This window comes from Cyprinodon tularosa, unplaced genomic scaffold, assembly GCF_016077235.1.
Source record: "Cyprinodon tularosa strain WSP-4 unplaced genomic scaffold, ASM1607723v1 ctg56, whole genome shotgun sequence".
Lineage (NCBI taxonomy): Eukaryota > Metazoa > Chordata > Actinopteri > Cyprinodontiformes > Cyprinodontidae > Cyprinodon > Cyprinodon tularosa.
In genome coordinates, this window is record NW_024039296.1 from 2244612 (window position 1) to 2265386 (window position 20775).

General features: G+C 35.3%; 1 protein-coding gene across 1 annotated transcript in view; it reads left to right on the top strand.

Annotated features, from left to right (window-relative positions):
- The window catches only part of calb2a (calbindin 2a), a 28892-nt gene extending 11122 nt beyond the window's left edge, over positions 1-17770 (top strand). Inside the window, exons 6-11 of the mRNA XM_038305572.1 lie at positions 4485-4562; positions 6495-6550; positions 6694-6733; positions 8376-8429; positions 15220-15288; positions 17225-17770. Of these exons, the coding sequence (XP_038161500.1) occupies positions 4485-4562; positions 6495-6550; positions 6694-6733; positions 8376-8429; positions 15220-15288; positions 17225-17341 (414 nt within the window). The 3' untranslated portion in view covers positions 17342-17770. The remainder of the gene's footprint in view (positions 1-4484; positions 4563-6494; positions 6551-6693; positions 6734-8375; positions 8430-15219; positions 15289-17224) is intronic.
- Positions 17771-20775: the final 3005 nt, after the last annotated feature.

The following is a 20775-nucleotide window of genomic DNA, read 5'->3' on the forward strand; positions in this document are numbered from 1 at the left end:
ACACACAAGTACGGTAGCCGCGCGTACGGGAATGCGGAGGTCCTCCGAAAGCAGACTTCTACCACGAGTGGTACGAGACAGAGAGAAAGACAGACATTGCGAGCGCAAGACAGTTTGTGTGTAAACATAAGAAACCTGTGGCTTATAGTCCGGTGCGGCTTGTATATGTACAAATCATGCAATTTAGCTTCTGCGGCTTATATTCAGGTGCGGCTTATAGTCCGAAAATTATGGTAATTTTTTAAATGGTGCCGTTGTTCTGTCACACCAGCATACTGTCATGATTTTATCTAAGGCTCGGACCCACATGCAGGGAAGCCAAACAGAGAGACACAGAATAAAAGTTCAATGGGTTTTATTGAAGAGATTTAAGCTCGGTGCAGAGTTTCTCTAGCCTGGGTGCCAGTCCGAACTTAGTCCCGCCCACAAGGTTTGAGTTCGGGGAAGTTCGGTCTGGCTCTGCTCCATAGTAGCGCGAGTATTAAAGCCCACTGTCAGGCGATCCAATCAAATTGTCAGGGCGGGCTTTATACGATGATGGACAGATGATCAACAGTAACGTAATCAACCACGTGACCAAAGCGCGCTTGGGTGACAACAATAATGGCTGCCGCTGGAGAGTTTGGGTGAGTAGATTCTGCTATTAGGTCTGTTCTAGAAGATATCGACAGCAAATTAATTTTAAAAGAGGAACAGAGAAACGCGATCAAGTCTCATCTTCTTATTCTAGGCGTGAAACTGCACGCTTTGATTTTTGTGGACAACAACTATGCCTCGCTTAAGATACGTCACGCACTCCGTTGCTCTTATTGGTTGTAGATCTATCCAATTGAGTACAGAGGCATTTTTTTCCTGGTTCGTTCAAAACACGCCCCATAATCACAGCTCTATGGAGCAGTATCAGACTCATATTCTGACTAGAATTGAGTCGGGCTACGTCAGGCTAGAGTTTCTCTGCTCAGCCGGAACTGGAAGGCGAGGGGAAGACAGACTTTTAGTTCAGGCTCAGTGGGAAATTTGACTCGTTGATCTTGAAGGAGAGGATCGGTTTGTTGACTCACGTTTCCAGAAAAGTGAAGGATCCTTGACTCCAATCTGTATGTAGGTTTTCCAGAGTTTGTCTGATTCGGTGGAGGGCGGAACAGGTTTTACCCAGAACTTGGACGGTGAAGATGGATGGAGACGCTGGTTGCCACTCAGATTTCCTGTCGTACTTAAACGGGTCGTGGTGAAGATGATTCCCTTGCTCAGAGAGTAATTTCAACAATCTCAAAGGAAACTGGATCCAAACCTCCTGTTTGAATGCAGGATGACTTCCTGCCGAAAGGCAAAGACAAAAAACAAAGTTAAATCTCAGAGAGACAAGCACTCAGTCTAACTCAGTGAGAACTCAGCTTGGCTAGAGTACCAAAAACTGGCAAACACTCTGGCGTCGAGGTTGTGGCAACCAGCACCTTAAGAGCACTCCGATAATGAGGTAAATGTCCGCAGGTGTGTGAGGAGGTGGACCGGAACCAGGCACCTCCTGCTGGTGGAAGGAAGAACAACACAAAAGACAAACACACAGACTGGAGTCCTGACACATACCCCATCAGACCAGCATACCCACAGTCAATACCTGTTTATGCCTTTAGTTTTACCCTTTAGTTTTGTACAAAAAGTATTATTCTGATATACTTTAAACTACCTCGACGGGCATGTGACCCTTTAGTCATGTACAAAAAAACTATTTAATTACTTACTTTTTGGCGTTTATTGAATCGTATGGCTATCTGACCTTAAATAGTTTTTAAGGTCAGGTCAGACGGTCAGTCTTTTGTGAATGGTTGGGGTTATTCATTGATTTCTCACTGTAGCGGCGAACATTTAGTTTAGTTTTACCTCCAGACCTTCTATTTAACTGCTGGCTGAGCGAGATCTTTAAGCCACATGGTAAAAAAAAATACGTCAGAAAAGATCTCCTACTGCACCTTTAATGCAGAATCAAATGGTATAAATGTTAGTCACTGTAAATGACTATGTTTTGGTAATTACTTTTTTTTTCTTACATATTTCAAAGACCCCAGTGTCACTTTTTTGAATTCATCAATTTCGGTTCCATCTGGTCAGGTTAGTTGCAATATGCATATTTTATCACTAGTTGTCATGACAACTGGTGTGTGCTCAGGAAGTTCTTTCTTTGATGGGAAACCAAAAAAAAACAAAAAACAGCAGCGATTACATTTTTCATTATTAGAGCAAAATTAGAAATCACTTAATGACTCAAAACAAGTAGATATTGGATTTATAATTTCTTTAACTAAACAATATGGAAAAGAGAAATGAGAACAAGAGTTTTTTTTTTTTTCTAAGAGACAACTGGTTAGACCCCGGAAATGACAATTTCATATAATCAGGGAAATGTTGAGACCTTCTGCTTGTAGAGTGCAAATAAGTAGTTCAAGGGCTCAGGGGGTGCTTATGATTGGCTGGTCCATTGTATGGTGGGGCGTTTATATATGCAAACGTCTCTCTACACACCATATGTCACAAAAAGAGAATTTCCAGTTCAGACCACTAGTGCTAGAAAATGTATATCAATAAAATGTAGTTGCTCTTTTACTATTTTTTTGTTTTTTTTCCCCCCATTTTCATTCAGGGTAAAAAATGAGAAATCGCATAGAGACCTCCCTTGCTATCCGATTTCCATTTTATTTAAAAAATCCAAAATACATGTGAGTTTTTCGTTTTCTTTTTATTCATTTTTGGTTTCAGACAAGAAAACAAACAACCTGAATGTAGACCGACCCAACATGTTACCCCTTTTCAAAAATCTTTGTATCAAGATATTGGAGTTAAACTGCTTGACTTTGATATACAAGGACGTGTGGCTATTATAACTATATTCAAGATAAGAAAAACTTCTTTAGAGCATGATGGAGGTAACCCACAGGGAATTTTTTCTACATTTATAATGATCTAAAGTACCTCAACAGACACTCACTACATTATAACAGCATTGTAACATTCTGGGGCTGATCTATTGAGTCTTAAAACCTTCTTGCCCCATCTTAACTCTTCCCCTCGTCGAGAGTATGATGAAGGATGAGTCTTCTAATCAAATCATATTTTCCACATCTCTTCAGACCAATGGCCATCGTATCTCCTCTTTGATCTATTAAGCATCCATTATCTTTAAACAGAGGAGTCCAACTACAATGTATCACTGCATATTATATCTTCTGTCTATAGTCAGTTATTTCTTAAAGCCATATATAAATCAAGAATATTTATAGCTAACCAAAATCAAATTAAAAACATTGAAAAAAATCATTCAGACCATATTAAACCCTCAACCCCAGGTAGAGAAAAAAAATCATAAAATATAACATTTAAAACATAAAATATGAGATTTTAATATTTACTCCTAAGAAAAATACAGTAAATTTTTGTTCCACATTTCAAACATACACAAAGATCATAGACATCAAATTTGTTCAGCCAACCAAAGTTTCTGACCTCGTTAACGCTGTGTCCCTATAGGTCTGAAAACACACATCATAGCAGGAATCTTTGTGTTTAAACTGCGGCCAACGGAAATTCCTGTGAGACTTTATTTCTTAATTTCCTCAACTAAACACAAGCTAAATATTTTTTCTCCTGTTCCTTAAAATCCAACTAATCATTTTAAAGGTTTGTTACTGACAATTTGAGCCCATGATTTAAATGAAGTGAGGAGAGTCACCTGGTTTACTCAGGAGAATTAAGTGGCATGCTCCAGAGGAAATTCCCTAATGACCACAGCTATTTTCCCCCCATCAGGTGTTGAAATGATGCAAAAAAGCCGTGCAGATTACACAAATGTTATTTACTTTTACACCTTTTTTTTTTTTTTTTTTACAACATTGGTTGAAATGTTATAAAAGGGTGCGCTATTCACTTGGGAGCTTTGCATTATTGGGGTCGACAACTGACGTGCAGATGCTGGATTCATGGGTTGTTTCCAGTGTCACATTCCTTCCAGATGACCAGGTGCAGATGAGTTACTCAGGTGTGGCTTTTTGAAAGCTGTGGAAATTTGCGGATGAGATGCCAGGCGCCAGACATGTGTCTCGCCGCGTAATTGAGAACAGCCATGGAAAATATTGAATCAAGTGGTACAAAACATTCAGTGTGGCTCTACACGGCTTGCTGCATTTGAAAAGACTATAATTTATAATTATATGTGGAGAGATTTTTAAATAAACAACACCAATATTATATCCAGTTTTTTTTGTTTTTTTATAATTTATTTCATAAATATTTCTTATGCTCCCTGCCTTTGTAGAGGGGTTTAAGCTTATCTTTTAGTTCTTATTTCTGTATGACAAAACGTTCATGTTTGAGATGCACTTTCATATCTCACACATTCTAAATCAAAATAATAATGAATTGATTTTTTTTTTATCTCGAGAATATGTTGAATAAGTTACAATATTTTTCTCTTTATCTGCCTCTTTTTATAGGGCTTTCTGTCAGACCTGCTGGAAAAGGCAAACAGACACTATGATGAACAGAAGCTGCAGGAGTACACGCAGACCATAGTAAGATCTTTTTCTCACAAAGAAACACAAAAATACCTTTCTATTTTTCAAAAAATGTAAAACTCTTTACTTTTCCTAACGTGGTAGTAATGTGTGGTATTTTGAGGAAACAGATTTATTAAAACCACTTTATTAGACCCTAAAATAATTAAATATTGAAAAAGTGCAGCTGTCAATCTTTTCCTTAATTTCATTTTAATCTGTGCCAAGATTAAAGGCACACCATGTAACTTTAGGCCACTAGGGGCACTAGACTAGTGAATCCCCTTATTTTGCTTCTACCAAGCATAGAAAACAATAACAACAATATCTGACTATATACTAGGAGCAAAGTGTTAACTTAACAGGCTCCTAATAAAGTTGAGAAAAGAGAACCGGTTTAACATTCGGCTTCTTCTTTCAGTCTGTGCCAGCAAACAAAATCTTATCCGAGTTCGACTCTAGTTTTTCCTTCCCATTCACGTGTTGTGTTGTTTAGCCTCCTTAGAAGGTTTGAAGTTTTTCCTTGCATCAGCCATGACCAGTAGTAGAGCAGATGGATAAATAGTAGAGCAAAATCCCTAGCTCCATGACTATATAAAAGCCTGCAGCCATAAAGCGATATATATTCTTCCAGGTCACGTGACCTGGCCAATGACAGTCCGTCATCTCCCAACTTACATAGTCGGTATTTCAAAAGGAAGCCCCACTTGCATAATTGATAGTGTCAAGCACTGTATATTGACCTGAGGAATCATTTTAAATAACTCCTTCAAAAATCAGTTTTCATCTTCGCTCTTCATTTAAGCCTGAGACTGACCTCTTTTGCAAATATGAGTGGGCAAAGTTTTCTGTCTTAAGATCCAAAAAGCTTGCACATACTGCAGAAACAAAAGATGGTTCTATGATTGTATAAACTGACTTAAAGGAGCTACATATAAAATGCACACTATATCTTTTTTAGTATAACAGTTGTCTTTCCACTTCAGAGTTATGAACTACTTTGAGCTTATCCAAAAACTCCAAAATTACACTGAAGTTTCTGGTTATAACATGACAAATGTCAAATAGTTTAAGGAGCCTTTTTTTTTTTTTTACTATGAAATCTGTGGTGTTGGTGGCAGTAGTGATGTGCAGCGAAGTAGCAGTGACCCATCATTTTCTGCAGGTTGTCTTCAGCCCAGATGCAGTAACATCTGCTTCCCAGGAACCCTGAAGCTGACCTGCTTTTAACAAGAAATCTCCTCAATGCTTATATAAACCTATTTTTCCTGTACAGTTGCTTTTAAATATTATATTAACTAATTATATGTCTGTTAATTTCTCACAACCTAGTGCAACCTAGTGTTACATGTTGCTGGCCAAGCTTTCATGAAAATACCAATTAAAAGTGGTGTTTTTTTTTCTTGTTGACACTTATCTAATGGTAAACAGTTTTAGAAAAAGCAAAGAAAGCAACTATTATAATAATTATAAGTACAAATAATGACCACTTTATGTATAATTATCAAAATGTGAAAATTAATTCATTTTTTAGTGCATTCCAGATCATTATGATTACTTATTTGTTTAGTCCTCAATCAGTAACCTCTATTTTGAATTGTTCAGATTTCTTTAAGCATCTGAAAGTCACAGTTTTACCCTAAAATCCCCTGGAAGTACAGTAAAGATAAACAAAATTCAAATATTCTAACAAGTGGACTGATAAACATTTTAAAATGCATTAGCACATCATATTTTGAATTAGAGTTTATGCTGTTTTAGTAGGGTGTTTTGTTTGTCGAATTATAACTTCAATTGATAGGACATATGCTTTTTTACTTTTAGAGCCATATTGTGGTATTTTGGTTAGAACATTGTTCTATGAAGTTTCCAAATTTTCAAAGATTTATTAGTATAATGTTTTCCCAAATTTCTCTTCTGCAAATTTTTAATTTCTGTTTTGTTTTGCAGCTCAGGATGTTTGATTTGAACGGAGATGGAAAGCTGGGGCTCTCAGAGATGGCAAGGTGATATTCAGTTTTACAAACTTTTATTCACAATATTAAGGGTTAAAACACATTTCCTCCTGATGTTCATTTACTGTCATAAGATTTGAATAATTTACCATCCCCTGTGTCCAATATTTAATTAATCCCTTTTTCCCCTACAGGCTCCTCCCTGTCCAGGAAAATTTCCTGCTTAAATTCCAGGTTTGAGAAGAAAAAAAAAGCATCTAAGCACAGCTTGCTACATTTATGACTTATTTTACAATAATGACACCACTCTCAAATTTCCAATTAATTACTTATCGTATGGAGAGCTAACATTTCCCGGATTAAGAAAAAATATGAAATTGCCCAATATTTGCATTTCATACCCATCCTTCCTAAAGCAGTTTTTCCTTCTTTAACGTTTGTGCATTTCAGAATATTTTACAGCTTGTACTAAAATAGACAAGTCATTTTAGGGATGAGATAATTTAACTAATCAGTAGTATTTTATAATCATTAAAAATTAGAAGAACCATTAAAGATAAAAATGAGGACCAAACATGTTTCACTTGTGGGTGCTTAAATACTCATCTTGGTACATTTTTAAGATTCAATTGATTAAAAATGATCTTACTGTGTTCCTATATATATACTGTAGAGGATTTTAATTACGAGACTAAAAGCAACAACCAATTGGTGGTAAAATAAATTTTTCAGATCTTTAAAAAGACGTAACTAACCCATTTTGGCAGCATTCAGCAACAATCAGTGAAGCCTTGAAAAGTCCACTTATTGCTCCACCTTAGAAGAGTCAGATGTGTTCTAGCAGACAACCAGAGATGGCAAAAGTACTCACTTTCCGTACTTGAGTAAAAGTACAGATACTTGTGTTAAAAAATACTCTGGTAAAAGTGGAAGTACTGATTAAACTTCTTTACTCAAGTAAAAGTAACAAAGTACAGGCTTGTAAATTTACTTAAAGTATAAAAGTAAAAGTAGAAACCACTTTTTTCATGCCGTTGCCTAGATTTTAAATGGATGTCTGCCAATAGGACTAGATCTCCGTTGTGTTCATTTTCAATCATCTCGTCGTCCATGCTACTATGCTAACGCCACCGCCACCAAGCTGCAATGATTTGCCGCCAATGAATACCGCCGAATCTGTCGATTCATCTTGTAGTGGTGCGTCAAATGCAACGTAGATTCCCATCCAGTTAGATTGAATTTGGTATTGATGACATGAAAAATAATAACGGTAACTCCATTGAAATGATTCAAAACTAAAGTAACGAGCCAATTTTTTAAAATGTAAGGAGTAGAAAGTACAGATATTTGTGTAAAAATGTAAGGAGTAGAAGTAAAAAGTTGCCATAAAAATAAGTAGTAAAGTAAAGTAAAAATATCAGAAAAATCTACTTGAGTACAGTAACGAAGTATTTGTACTTCGTTACTTCCCATCTCTGCAGACAACAGATATCTGCTAGTTAACAAGGCGCAATGCTGAAATCTAAAAGTACATTATGCTGAAAGTCCTCATTTTCTTTAGACCACTAAATAGGAGCCTTTAATGCCTGAGGATTCATAGACAATTTAAGTGACAATACAACTAAACCAAAAAGATATTGGTTTGGTTCCTTGATATTGATCTAGTACTTTTATGAATATATTAATGTTGTATATTTACATTCATTGTTTTTAAACATCTTACTGTTACAAAGTTGGGTCATCTATTATTTAAAAAAAAATTCTTATATAATTTACATGTGGTAATATTATATTATTAAAGTTAATTATTTAGCACTAAATTCTGGCAGTTTTCTCAAGTTGGTTGATGATACATTTTTGCATTGTTTTATCACAGGGAGTGAAGCTGACCTCTGAGCAGTTCAACTCCATCTTCAATTTCTATGATAAGGTAGGTGATGTTTATGTTCAAGTTAATCAACTTTATCAGTGGCGGGATGGTGTCATAAAAATACCATCCCGCCACTATCTCCTTGAACCCCAGTGGGCCTCAGCAGATGGCCGCTCACACTGAGCCTGGTTCTGCTGGAGGTTTCTTCCTTTTAAAAGGGAGTTTTTTCTCTCCACTGTCGCTACAAGCATGCTTGGTGTTAGGGATTGCATTTGAGTCAATGAGTTGATGCAATCAACTGGTTTTCATTAGATAGAAAACTTTGAATCAATTTGACTGTATGATCTTGTTGAACTGTACAGTGCCTTTAGATGACATGTTGTGAACTGGCGCTTTATAAATGAATGGAATTGAATTAAATATGACATTTTTGGCTTATGACAATGTCAACTATCACTAATCTACGTTTTCCTTCCTTTTTACTTATTTCTCTTTACTTTTACCTTTTTTCTTTCTTTTCTTCCACTTTTCCACCAAGCAGTGAGCTTTACCATATTAGCCAATCAATATAAACATCAAGTTAAAGTCAAGCTAACTGTCCGAATATGTCACTGTTATGTAGAACCTACATATGTAACACAACAACCAAATATTGCTAATGAACATGTCCCTTCTGACTCGCATATTGCCATCCTGATATTGGGAAGAGGACATTGATTCAATTTTTATTTCAGAGCTCTCTTTATCCATGTCCAAAATTAGTATGGTGTTCTTCCATCCATTTCTTATTAGGGACATTTGGTTCAATTTGATAATAAAAAATGGCTTAAACTTATTAACTTTTTTAATTTTTGCATTCTGGGTTTATTATAAGGTGTGAAACTGACCTCTGAGCAGTTCAAATCCATCTTTAATTTCCATGATAAAAGGAAATTTAGAAATAGCTTTATTCCACTCATTTCTTATTAGGGAAATTTAGGTCTATTAGGTAATAAAAAGGCTTCAATGTAGGAATTGTATTTCTGTATTACTTTTTTAGGCCTTAGAAAGTCTTTAAGTTTTATTTCCATATGAAAGTAAAACAGTTAACTCGGGATTTTACATTTTTGTTCATGAATTTCGTTTTCCCATTATATATTTATTTCTGTTTAAGGGAAAAGGTTTAATTTTTTCCCTAACACTATCAGTTCCTTTATGGTAGAAAACTTTGAATAACAGAGGGTTTAATATGCAAACAGGAAATGTATTTCTTTACCAAAGTCTGTCGTGCATAGAATTGAAGGTAAAAACTCAGAGGGTCCATATTGCCTGTACATTTTTCACATTTATATTAACAGGAAAATGGCATCTGTGTGGAATTTGACACTGACTATACCTTCCAGTATTGTTCCTTTTTGAAGCCAAAATGCTTCTGTAATTTTCAATGGCCTAAAATGTGAAGCAAAGGAGACTTAAAAATGTCCCAAAACACTTTCCTTACATCTGCAGTGTCAGATGGTGTGGGTGTAACGTTCTGCTTATTCTCAGAGTAAATTATATCTAAAGTGATGCTGAAAAGAACAACTTAACTCGTGCTATTCATTATGTATAAAAATAAGTTATCTATAACTGAACTCCCATTAACATTTGACATAAAACAGTGCAGTTGATCTTGGTTGTATGGGAATATATCTCTGTTTCTCTCTAAGAAAAAACTCCTCATTGAAAGTTTGAATAATCCAGCCTGAGTAAAAATGTCTTGGTGACTCTTCTCTACTTGTTCCAAGGCTGATATTTGTTAAAATAATGAACATGAAAATTTCTTGTTTAAGGTCTCTAAGTCTACCTAGGGAAATGAGGAAGGGTAGGTGCACCTGTTCTTCTGTAAACAGCTCACGGTTATTCAGCTGTGGTTACTTATTTTCCAAAACAAAGGTAAATCTGTAGGGAGGGACGGCGGCAAAGGATGTTGTGCAAGCCAGAGGAAGTGGAGCTGTAAAATACATCGGCTAAATCATTTTTATCGTTTATAGTGTGTTATGAGCTATGTGAAGGTAGGGATATGCTATAATAGATTGTAGAAATGCTGAGTCAGGATTTGGAGAAATAAAGAATCCAATTTAATGTGACACAACAATGGTTTTGACTTGGCTCCATTCTGAGCTGATGTAAATGTTTTCCATATTCCTTATAGGTGCTATAAAAACTGGGACCTCAGACATATTTTAGCATTTCTAGCACATCGATTTAACATAATAATGAAACCTTTAACGGTTCCCTATAAGAACAAATAATTTACTTTAGTTATGCTGAGTCAAATTCCAGGAGGAGACCTACAAAATACAACTTAGAATTGCCTTAAAAACACAATACTTCCAAAAATATGTAGCTGCGTTACAGTTTATTAGCTTTCACAACAGAAAATGCAAGAAAAAAAAACAATTTTGAAAACATAACAGTAACAAACACTTAGATGTGACGCTATGGTAGAAACCACTGCTGGTTTATACAAACCATACCAATAAAATCAGAAATATAGATATGCAGAAAAGCAATAAACAATAACAATATATATTATTCCAGACATATCATCAATATCAATGGGAAATATGTCAAATAAAATGATCTGCTGCATAATTTCACTGAACTCTCATCCAAACCCGCAACGTGTTCTTAGGGATGTAGGCAAAGGGAATGATTTAGCCTCTTACCCTCCCACAGCCAAGCTAAGCAAGGCTGGTGGTAGGGCTGAATTTTTTTCTAAAGGTTACTTCTAAATAGGTTAAGGGTTACAATTTAACTTAAAAGCCTTTTCCCCCTTTTTCTTATTTCAAAATAGGTAAAGCAAAAAACAAAACAATAATGATCAAAATCAACTGATACAAAAGATTATACTGACATGTCATACAGAATATTACAAATACATAACTATAAAGTGGAGATTAATTATATAATTAAGTACTAAAATAAACTGAAGACAATCCAGCACATTATTCTATTATAGTCTTTTATGGTAATTTTTCTGAATGCAGACAATGATAAAAAAAAAGAGTTCTGTAAGATATGAAAACATGTTCCAGAGAACAACCTCTGGATATATTTCACAGAAAACTGTTACATTTTCAACATTGAAAGATGGAGATTCCGAAACTGTCTAGCTGAGTAATTATAAAATAAAGAATTGTTTAAAAAAAACATTAAAGACAAATCTATTGTCATTTATCTTACTTTTTATATACAAGTGCGAGTTGAGGAAATATTGATCTAAATGTTTATTTCGTAACTTCAGTTTGGAAAATAAAGGAACACCAAGTGTTTCTGTTCTTGAATAATTTGCCAATCTAAGAAATTGTTTCTTAAGGAGGATTTTATTAAAATATGTCCAACATTTATGAGTCCAAACTATGTTAGATAAGGATAAATGAGACTTTAATTATAAGATGAAAAAGTAGAGTTGTTTAATTTTTTTCTGAGAATACCAAGAGATTTATTGTTTCCTGTTGCAGAGAACACCAACTATTTCCCTTTAACATAACTTGGCAACGATTAAATCCCCTTATAACAAGTTAATGAGAGGTTGTTCCGTTTTTCATTGTCAGTATAAGCAATTAATTCCTTCCATATTGCTTTTTTTCTTGCTAGTAAATAGAATGAAGTTAGATTTAATTAATATTTAATGATAGCGTATTAGTCTGGAACAATCTAAAGTTACAAAACAACATACATCTTGATATTCTATCCTATGACATAAAATTACTCACCTAAAAAGTCCAACCATGACAAAGTAAGTGCATCTTAAAAAAATAATAATAATATAATACATTTAATTTGAAAATATTGAGTCATCTTGTTTAGCCTATTTGTTGCATGTTTGCCAAACAATACACAACATGAGACTGGTGTCACAGCCTCCACTTCCAACTGAATTTAAATGTTCTTGCTGTATTAGTACAGTAGAAACAAAAGGCAATTTAGGAGTTATAACAGTTTCCATGTGCCATCTTGTCGCCTCTTTAACCCTTACAGATACTGAATGTTTTCTGAGATGCTAAACAGTAAAAAAGTCTTAAACATTTGTTTACATGTTCCAGACCAAATCACTGTGTTTACAAAGGTAAACAATGAGTGTTGATTAATGATTACCTTTCATCTTCAGTAAATCTACGCTTAGTTGTTCCATATGTTGTGAAAATATTTTGTTGCTCATGGTAATGAAGGAAATGTAAGGAAGCATAAACCATGTGGTGCAGTGTCCATGTTTGTTAGGGATGTTGTCAAATAATGAACCATGTACTCTTCTTTATTTGCAAAGGACACATTGGACCTGAATGCTCAGTTGAGAATGGAGCATTAACATTTATGTTAGTTTGTTCATTTTGTTCTCAGTGCATCGCCTGCAGAGGTGATGCAGGCAGCTGGTGCTGGGAATGTGGCCTATCAGCTGGACACCAATGTGTATTAGGTTGCCACATCCTTCAACTGTGCAGAGACTTCAAATTCCAACATGGCCTGCAGCTTAGACAGGCGGCGGATATCTAATGTGACTGCTTTCTCATAACTCTGCAGAGTGCCAAGGCTTTTATCCTTAAAGTGGGAAATAAATAGAATTCACATTATATTCCTTGGATCTGGTGCACTTTATACTGGCTTTGTTAGCATCAAAGAGCATCTCTTTTAAAAGGACTGGCAGATTTCACCGATCTGAAGTCATCTTGAGTCTGAGCCCAGTTGAACAGATCGCGGTCCGATGCTGTTTGCCAAAAGCAGATTTCCAGAAACACAGACTTATCTTCTGGCCCAAAACCCTATAAACACCACTGTGAGACATAACTCATTAATTAGCAGTGAGACTCATTATTGGCTTTACAGCTAACCCTCTGTGTTGTGAATGGAAAGGCTTTTTTAAGTTTCCTGCTGGTACATTCATAAATTTGCCATAAAATCCTGAATGCTGCTGAGCAGCAGGTCTAGATAAACAAACAAAACAGAGTCAAAAAGGACAATAAATACAAGAGTAAAAAATACCTTATTTCTTCAAAAGCTTTATATGTGTTTAGACTGTCAGCCAACAAGATTGTTACAATACATCCTGCATATAAAAAATCAAACTGGTATCTTGAAATTTCTGTGAAATTTAAGTCAAAGGCATGAATAAGGTTTGTTGTAATATAACTCTACTGCTCTTCCTGGGACAAACAAAAAGGGTTTTGGAGGTGGCACGATTAAAAAAAAAATTGTTGGAATAGTATGTATATGAGGGATAGTTTAAATAAAAAATTAATAACTACCACAACAAAATCAATTGATATTTACATCAGATATTAAAGGTTTATTAGAGATTAGATAATTTTTTTTGAAAAATTTAATTTTATCATGCCAATAAAGTATTTAATTTTTGCTGCGCTGAAGCCCTTCATAAATCCTGTAGTTCCATGAACACACCATAACATCTGATTGGTTGAGGTCTTTTACAGCAGACTAATCCCCACATCTATAACAGTTTTAGCTCCACCTACTTTGAGATCAGAGGAATTCTCTATGTGCAGCAAAACATGACTGGGAAACAAATTTGAGATGTATTGATATATATGTATACCGTTTTTACTAATGATTACCGCATTTAAAGCTACAGTGTGTAATAATTACAGGGATATACAGTCAGAAATGTAATATATTATACAAAACTATGTTATTTATCATCATCTACGAGCTCAGCCTCTTAACCTTAATATTTGCGTTGCCTTAGAATTCGTTATTTATAATTACATAGGAGCGGGTCTCGCAGCCATGGAGGCAGACATCTTTGCGCTACGGCAGCGCAGAGCCAACAAACTAGCGATTGCGAGATCACCAAAATGTCACAAGGATGTAGAAAAAATAACAGGTATATTTATTATCTTAAGTCTACATGAAATCTATACCCTACACAGACTAATGAAATACTATCTGTAAAATTATCTATGTAAACAAACCTCATCACTTGAGAAGGTAGGTGATGCGGACGTCGTGGAAGACATTTTGTCCTGTAACGCTCGCCGTACTGTTGGGGGGGAGAAGCGGTGGAGGGGAGATGTTCATGTTGCTGCAGTCTGACCGCTAGATGTCGCTAAAAGTTACACACTGTAGCTTTAATGATTTGTTATTAATTTTTTCGTTTGAGGGGAACAAATTTGCAGATCAAAATCTTTTGAAGTGTACAGAAAAAAGAATCCAGGAACATAAACAGAATCATGTTTTTATTTTCTCTGGTGGTAGTTTCATTCTTTTATCATCATAAACATTAAATAAGAATTACACACACAAATTAATTTTGACCACAAAAATCTTGCCTCAGTGTAAAATCATATAACCATTTGTTAAAGTATTATTTTTGTTACTAATTGCTGGTTTCTTATTAGAAAACAAGGTTTACCAAACCATGAGCATCTTTTTATGTTAAAAGAAGCAGAACCGATACAATTAACACAAGTTTATAATTTATTTTGACCTTCATCCGCTGTGATCATTTTTATGTTTTTACACATTTCATGGTTACAAAGAATCGTCAGGGTTTCAGAAAGTAGTATGTGTGAGGATGCAGTGCAATTCATTGTAGCCAAACAAGCAGGAGTAGAGTCATTTCAATGCTGTGGCTCCTTGGTGGGCAATGAAGTTTATTATTTAGAAATAATTAGCTTTCTCTTCTTGCCAACGAACAAACGAAGATAGGCATTTAGCTGCACCCTGCCTAAATAGGATTAAGCTGATATATAAAAATGGAAAACAATGAGTAGGAATAAGCATATGCTTTGATACATGTATTTTTCTTCATTTCTTTGTGTTTCAAGTACAAAAAGAACTAAATGTGTTTTTTACTTTGATTCCCACCCAGGATGGGAATGGCTACATTGATGAGCAGGAGTTGGAGGCTCTCCTACGGGACCTTTACCAAACCAAGAAGGTAAGAGATGGATAGAGATAGATTGGGCGTCTTGCCTGCTGCTGGGGGGTTTACAGTAGGTATATATTATTATCTATATCTGCACAGCTCTGTTGTCCATGCAAGCTCCAGCATTAGGTAAGACCTTTGGGTCATAATAGCATTTCTCTGCCGTCATTTTTCTTCCTAATGAACTTAAGGCTATTTTAAAGACATTACCTCTTGCAGAAAAACTGAACATGCTGCATGTGATTTATATGTTTGATGGCTCGGTGTTGCGGAAGCTCAGATCAAAAGCTTTACTGTAAGAAATCCAACCCTATTACCTGCTTATTATCTGAGTCCATAATGTGTAAAAAGAGCCAAACAGAACATTAACAGTCCTTAATATTAATTAGAACATGTAGGATGCTGTAACTACAGAAAAATGCTAAATATATAGTTAGCATTCAGAGTTGTGAGCATTGCAGCAGGTGATTACCAGCTGTTTTCCCCATACATGTGGGGATTTTCTCTGGGTACTCTGAATGTTAATCGAAAAGGAAAATGTGTGTTAGGTTAACTAAATACTCTAAACTAACCTTGAGTCTGAGCAGCCTATGAGATAACTTAAAGAGAAGGTGGTCATCCATCAACAACAAACCAGTAAAACCAGTCGAATAATTTGAGCAGTTCCTCTTCTCTGTACTAAGAGGATTCATCCGAGCGGATCAGGCATCTCATGTTGAACCTTCAAGGACCTTTTCCAGTCATGTCGCATTGGGAGGAGAACTCAGAGCAAACCCACAGTTTGCTTGACAGGCAGTATATTCCTTCTTTTACAGGACGAGCCCAGGATTGGTTTATACAAAGCGTTTTTGTGGAAATTTGTGTAAATAATAATATCCATGACTATAAAGAGTATGCTTCAAATACTTCCAATACTGTACAAGTATAACCAGTAACTGTACAGCAGCATTTTAAACTGTTTGTTCAATCAGGATTTGTTTAAACTTTTAAATACTATATCACATCTTTCCCATTTATTTATCAGAAGTCCTTGTAGTAGGTATCAGCCTTGGGGGCCGCATTTCTTGATTTGTATCCAATGTTACAAGATTCAAATGTTTAAGGATGCATCCTGATTTACATGAATATACAGTAGATAATAAGACGATTTAGATGTGATCGGACCTTAATGTTCAATTAAGAGCTTTTGATGTCAAAATAGATTTAAAAATAATTTTTCAAAGTGGAGAGGTTTGAACAGGCATATCATTAGAAATAAACAGATTTTTTTTCTTTTATTGTTGTCACATACTGGCATGTGTCATTTAATACATTACATATCTTTTTTTGTAGGATACCAAGAGACTGTGTTGATTAAGTGTTCGGAAAAGGAAAAAACATCCACATTTGGAAAGCTAGATCATTTATTTTCATTTACAAGTTAAATTTCTGACCCTACTAATCTGGAAAATAATTTAGCTGATAAGATCCCAATTTTTGGGAATTTCCAGCACGTTTATTTATAAAATGTTAGTTTTCAATGGTTAGTTAATTCTTTTTTGCAAAATATTTTGCAAAGAGATGCCCCTGATTTGCTTGTTTTTCTGCTGAGTTTGAGCAAATTAAAGCTGATGACAGAGTAAAAGATTTTTTTTTTTTAATAGAATCCAAAAAAGGGCAGAAAGGAAAAAACCTAGAAATTACATTATTCTAAAATTAGCTTCACATTTTGTTTTGTTTTTTTTGTTTTTTCAGGAATTGAGTTGTAGTTCAGATTTTGCGAGTTGATCAACTCAAAGTGTCCAGCCTTATTCTTTTTTTTTTTTTTTTTTTTTATCTTAGACAATTATTTTTATTTGTTTTTGTTTTCTTACTATGTGTAAGGTTAGCTCCACAACAGTTACACTATAAACCTGAAATCAGTCCAAAATTCTCCACATATAACAATCTCTCCCTTCTCTGTCCACAGGATGTGGATGTGAATAATCTGATGGGCTACAAGGAGAGCATCATGAGCCTGTCCGACGGCGGGAAGCTCTACCGCGGGGAGCTTGAAATTGTCCTCTGCAGAGAACCAATTGTGTGACTACTTCCTGCTCTTTTTAAGCATTTGTTTTTTTCTCTGCCTGCCTTGTCCTTTCTCTTCTGAGACCTCACCCATTCCCAGCTGAGTGGCAACATATGGTGCATGTGCCAGACACTTCCCTACCCCCTTCATTTCCCCCAAATATTCTTATTCTGTAAAAGATGGAATGATAAGTGCACTGTCAGCACAAGATAACTACTTCTTTAAAGTCATGATTTGTGAAAATTGACCTCTCAGTGCTAACCATCTATTTGTTTACTATCAGCTTGTCCTAATTTAGCACCTCTTACTTCATCCCTGTCCATGCTGTGCCTGAGATGCAAAAATTAGACTCCACAGAATTTATAAACCCTTATCTCTGACCCAAGTTAATTGTCCAATTTGTTCCTTTGCTCTGTCAGTTTGCATTATATACTGTAAGCAAACATGCAGACAGATTTGGTTTTGTTGTTTGCATTTAAAGTCTCTCCTGAAATTCTAAATATTTTCCTTCTCCTGCAACCATTATAAAAGGTGTGTAGCTTTTCCCATGATACGATTTTCATTTTCAATGTTTGTTTTTGGCTAATGCTATTGACAGAAAATATCAATAAAGTATCTTAAGATAAAAGTGTCTTTTTAGTTGTATTACTGCGAGGTAATAATTGCACAAGCTTCATCACTGAACACAATACAAGCCTCCAGAATGGATACAGAACCCTCTACAGTTATTAGCACCAATATGTTGAATAAAAACAACTAAAAGGTTAGAATAACTAAACTCTCACTGAAATGTTTGGAAAGATTGATCCTTTAATTGAAAAAGCAAAAGCTGTTAACCATTGCGTATCTCTGAAACCTCAAGATTGACTGTTCCCGTTTATCTTAAACTACATTATCACTAGAAATTAAGGTAATTAAAAAAAAAATAGATTAGGAATAACCAAAGCAATGCAGAAGAAGAGAAATGCCCAGAGTGTTTTGGCATTTGCATTATGTTCAATTATGAAGAGTCAATGCTTCTCAAATAAACAACGCTGGGCGACAGGCCTTGAAGCATTGGCCATTGTCCAGATATTTTCAGATATTGCTGACATTTAAGCGAGTTAAAACATAGAATTGTAAGTGCAACTGACGCCACCGGTTTGCACTGCCATTAATCTCCTATTATTATTTTTTTTCTTATGAACATAAATGCACAGTTATATTATTAATGAGGGGTATGCAGATTTCTTTCACTTTTTAACTAATTTCAAGCAGTTCATAAAGGTTTTTTTTTAAGGATTAAGTCTAAATATCCTGGGGAAACTTTTCTTATAGTAGCACTAACCTCTCTTGTTGAATGTAGAGATGACATAGCAGATTTTTTTCCTTGTGGTCTCTGTTTGATTTAAAAAAAAAACATGCCACATGAAAACTAATCAAAATACAGGAAATCCTTCACGATATGGGGAAAATGCTGTGCAGCCTAACTATCTGATCTGTTCCCTCTGTCAGAACAGAGCAGGGTGCTCCTTCTCTGCACAGGAGGAAGCAGCTTCTCATTAACTGCACAGGCAAAATACTTCAATGCTAAATTAAAGTTAGACTTGACAGATTTTATTTGTCTTTTTGCTAAAACAAGTGTAAAACATAACGAAATTTAGTTTGGAACAGCTCTCTGGACAATTTCATCTTTTTTAAAAGTGCTGTCTTGAAAAATAGTTTAAAAAATAAATATATATATAACATATGACTTTACAGTCATATGTTTATATTACTGTTTTTATATATTTATTTAAAGTGCTAACATTTATATATATATATATATATATATATAAAATGATAGAATGCATTCAGGGTGAGAAGTAAAAAAATAAGCACTGATGCTGCACCCTCCTGTTAATGCTGCCCTGGACAACTGCCCATGTTCCCAGCTTCCGCTGGTAGAGTTAAAGTGGTGTAGGCAGACAAGATGAGAGAAACTTATTTTATGCATGAGCATTTTCTGATTTTTAAAGCTTTCCCATTAGGAACATGTTTTTTTTTAGCCTGGCTAACCAATAAACCCTTTAAAATTTGTTGGGATCAGAGGGAATTCATGTTCATTTGTTCCGTTTAAAGGTTTGAAATTTCTCATTTTGAGTAGAGACAAACACCAAGAAACCACATAATTCAACCAAACATGTAGAGTCTATTTCTAAGAGCATTGTTTTGTATTACGCATATCTGACATTGAGTTTTGAAGTGAAGAGGCAGGGGCTCTATAACTACCCCTGGAAGCCGGAACTCATCACACTTTCTTTAGGACATCGTCCTTCGACCCAATGGTCGTTTCGGCAGCTTCTATTCTATATAGCTTCTATATCTTTTTGGTCTTAATCCATAGCTAAATAAAAAAAAATAAGCCCTGTATTTTTCAATTTGTCTGAAAGATGGTATTTTGAAACCTCTTTATAATATTATCTGAAATAAAATAAAAAAAAAAGCCATGGTGAGTGTCTTACATGACTGACACTGACAAACGTAAATGTTTGGGCTTATTTCCAGCGGTGCCTTTTGAAGGCTTCAAGATGTCCGATTGAAGTGTGGATGGGAGGTTTCCATGCAGCTGAGCAGAGTCGTTCCTCTGGAAATTGTAGGAAAAGACATGATATTTCTAGTAAAATCCTTGTAATTGAGTTGACATGCTTTTAAGGCACCCTGAATAATACAGCAAGCACACAAACTCCCATCTCACAGAGGGGCTGCTGCAGATCAATTAATCAGTAGCATTTAAATCTTTATGTGACTCACAGTTGCACAGAAAAACAGCATAGATATAAAGCCTCTGATAAGATACATCCTTTTTAGTTAAATGAAAGGGAACTTGTAAACCTTTAAAGTTCTGGGATAGTTTCTGTTGAAGATGCTATCTCTTCTTAACATGTATCTTAACATACCCAGCTGTGATATTCAAACCTGAATTTGAATGAACCAGGAGAATTCTGCAATGTTGTTCGTAATGTTTAGACGTGAATAGAGTAATTAGGCCACAATGTACAGAACCATTTACAGTTTAATAAGCACAGTGGTGGAAGGAGGTTAATCTGCACTTTTTAAGCTATAAGCTTTTAGCATCTTGCAGTCATTAGGTCACACATTAACACTATTATACATTAATGTAGTCTAGCACTAAATCTCTGCCCATGAGGCGAAGCTAAACTCAAGCAAGGTCCTCAAGAAGACATTCCAAGAATTTCCTGGCCTATAGTATCCTGGTTTATCACTAAAGCTGGTGCCTTTAGATGGATGGTAAAACAAAATGCTTTAAAAAGAAACCGAAAATAAGACCTCAACCTTACTGAAGTATGACAGGGAAACCATAAGAGAGCAATTCTGAGACATTTGACTACAAATCTCAATGAACAGAGGCAATGTTGTAAAGGGGGGGCTAATTCACCTATCAGCAATACAACATGCTCACATTCATCCCA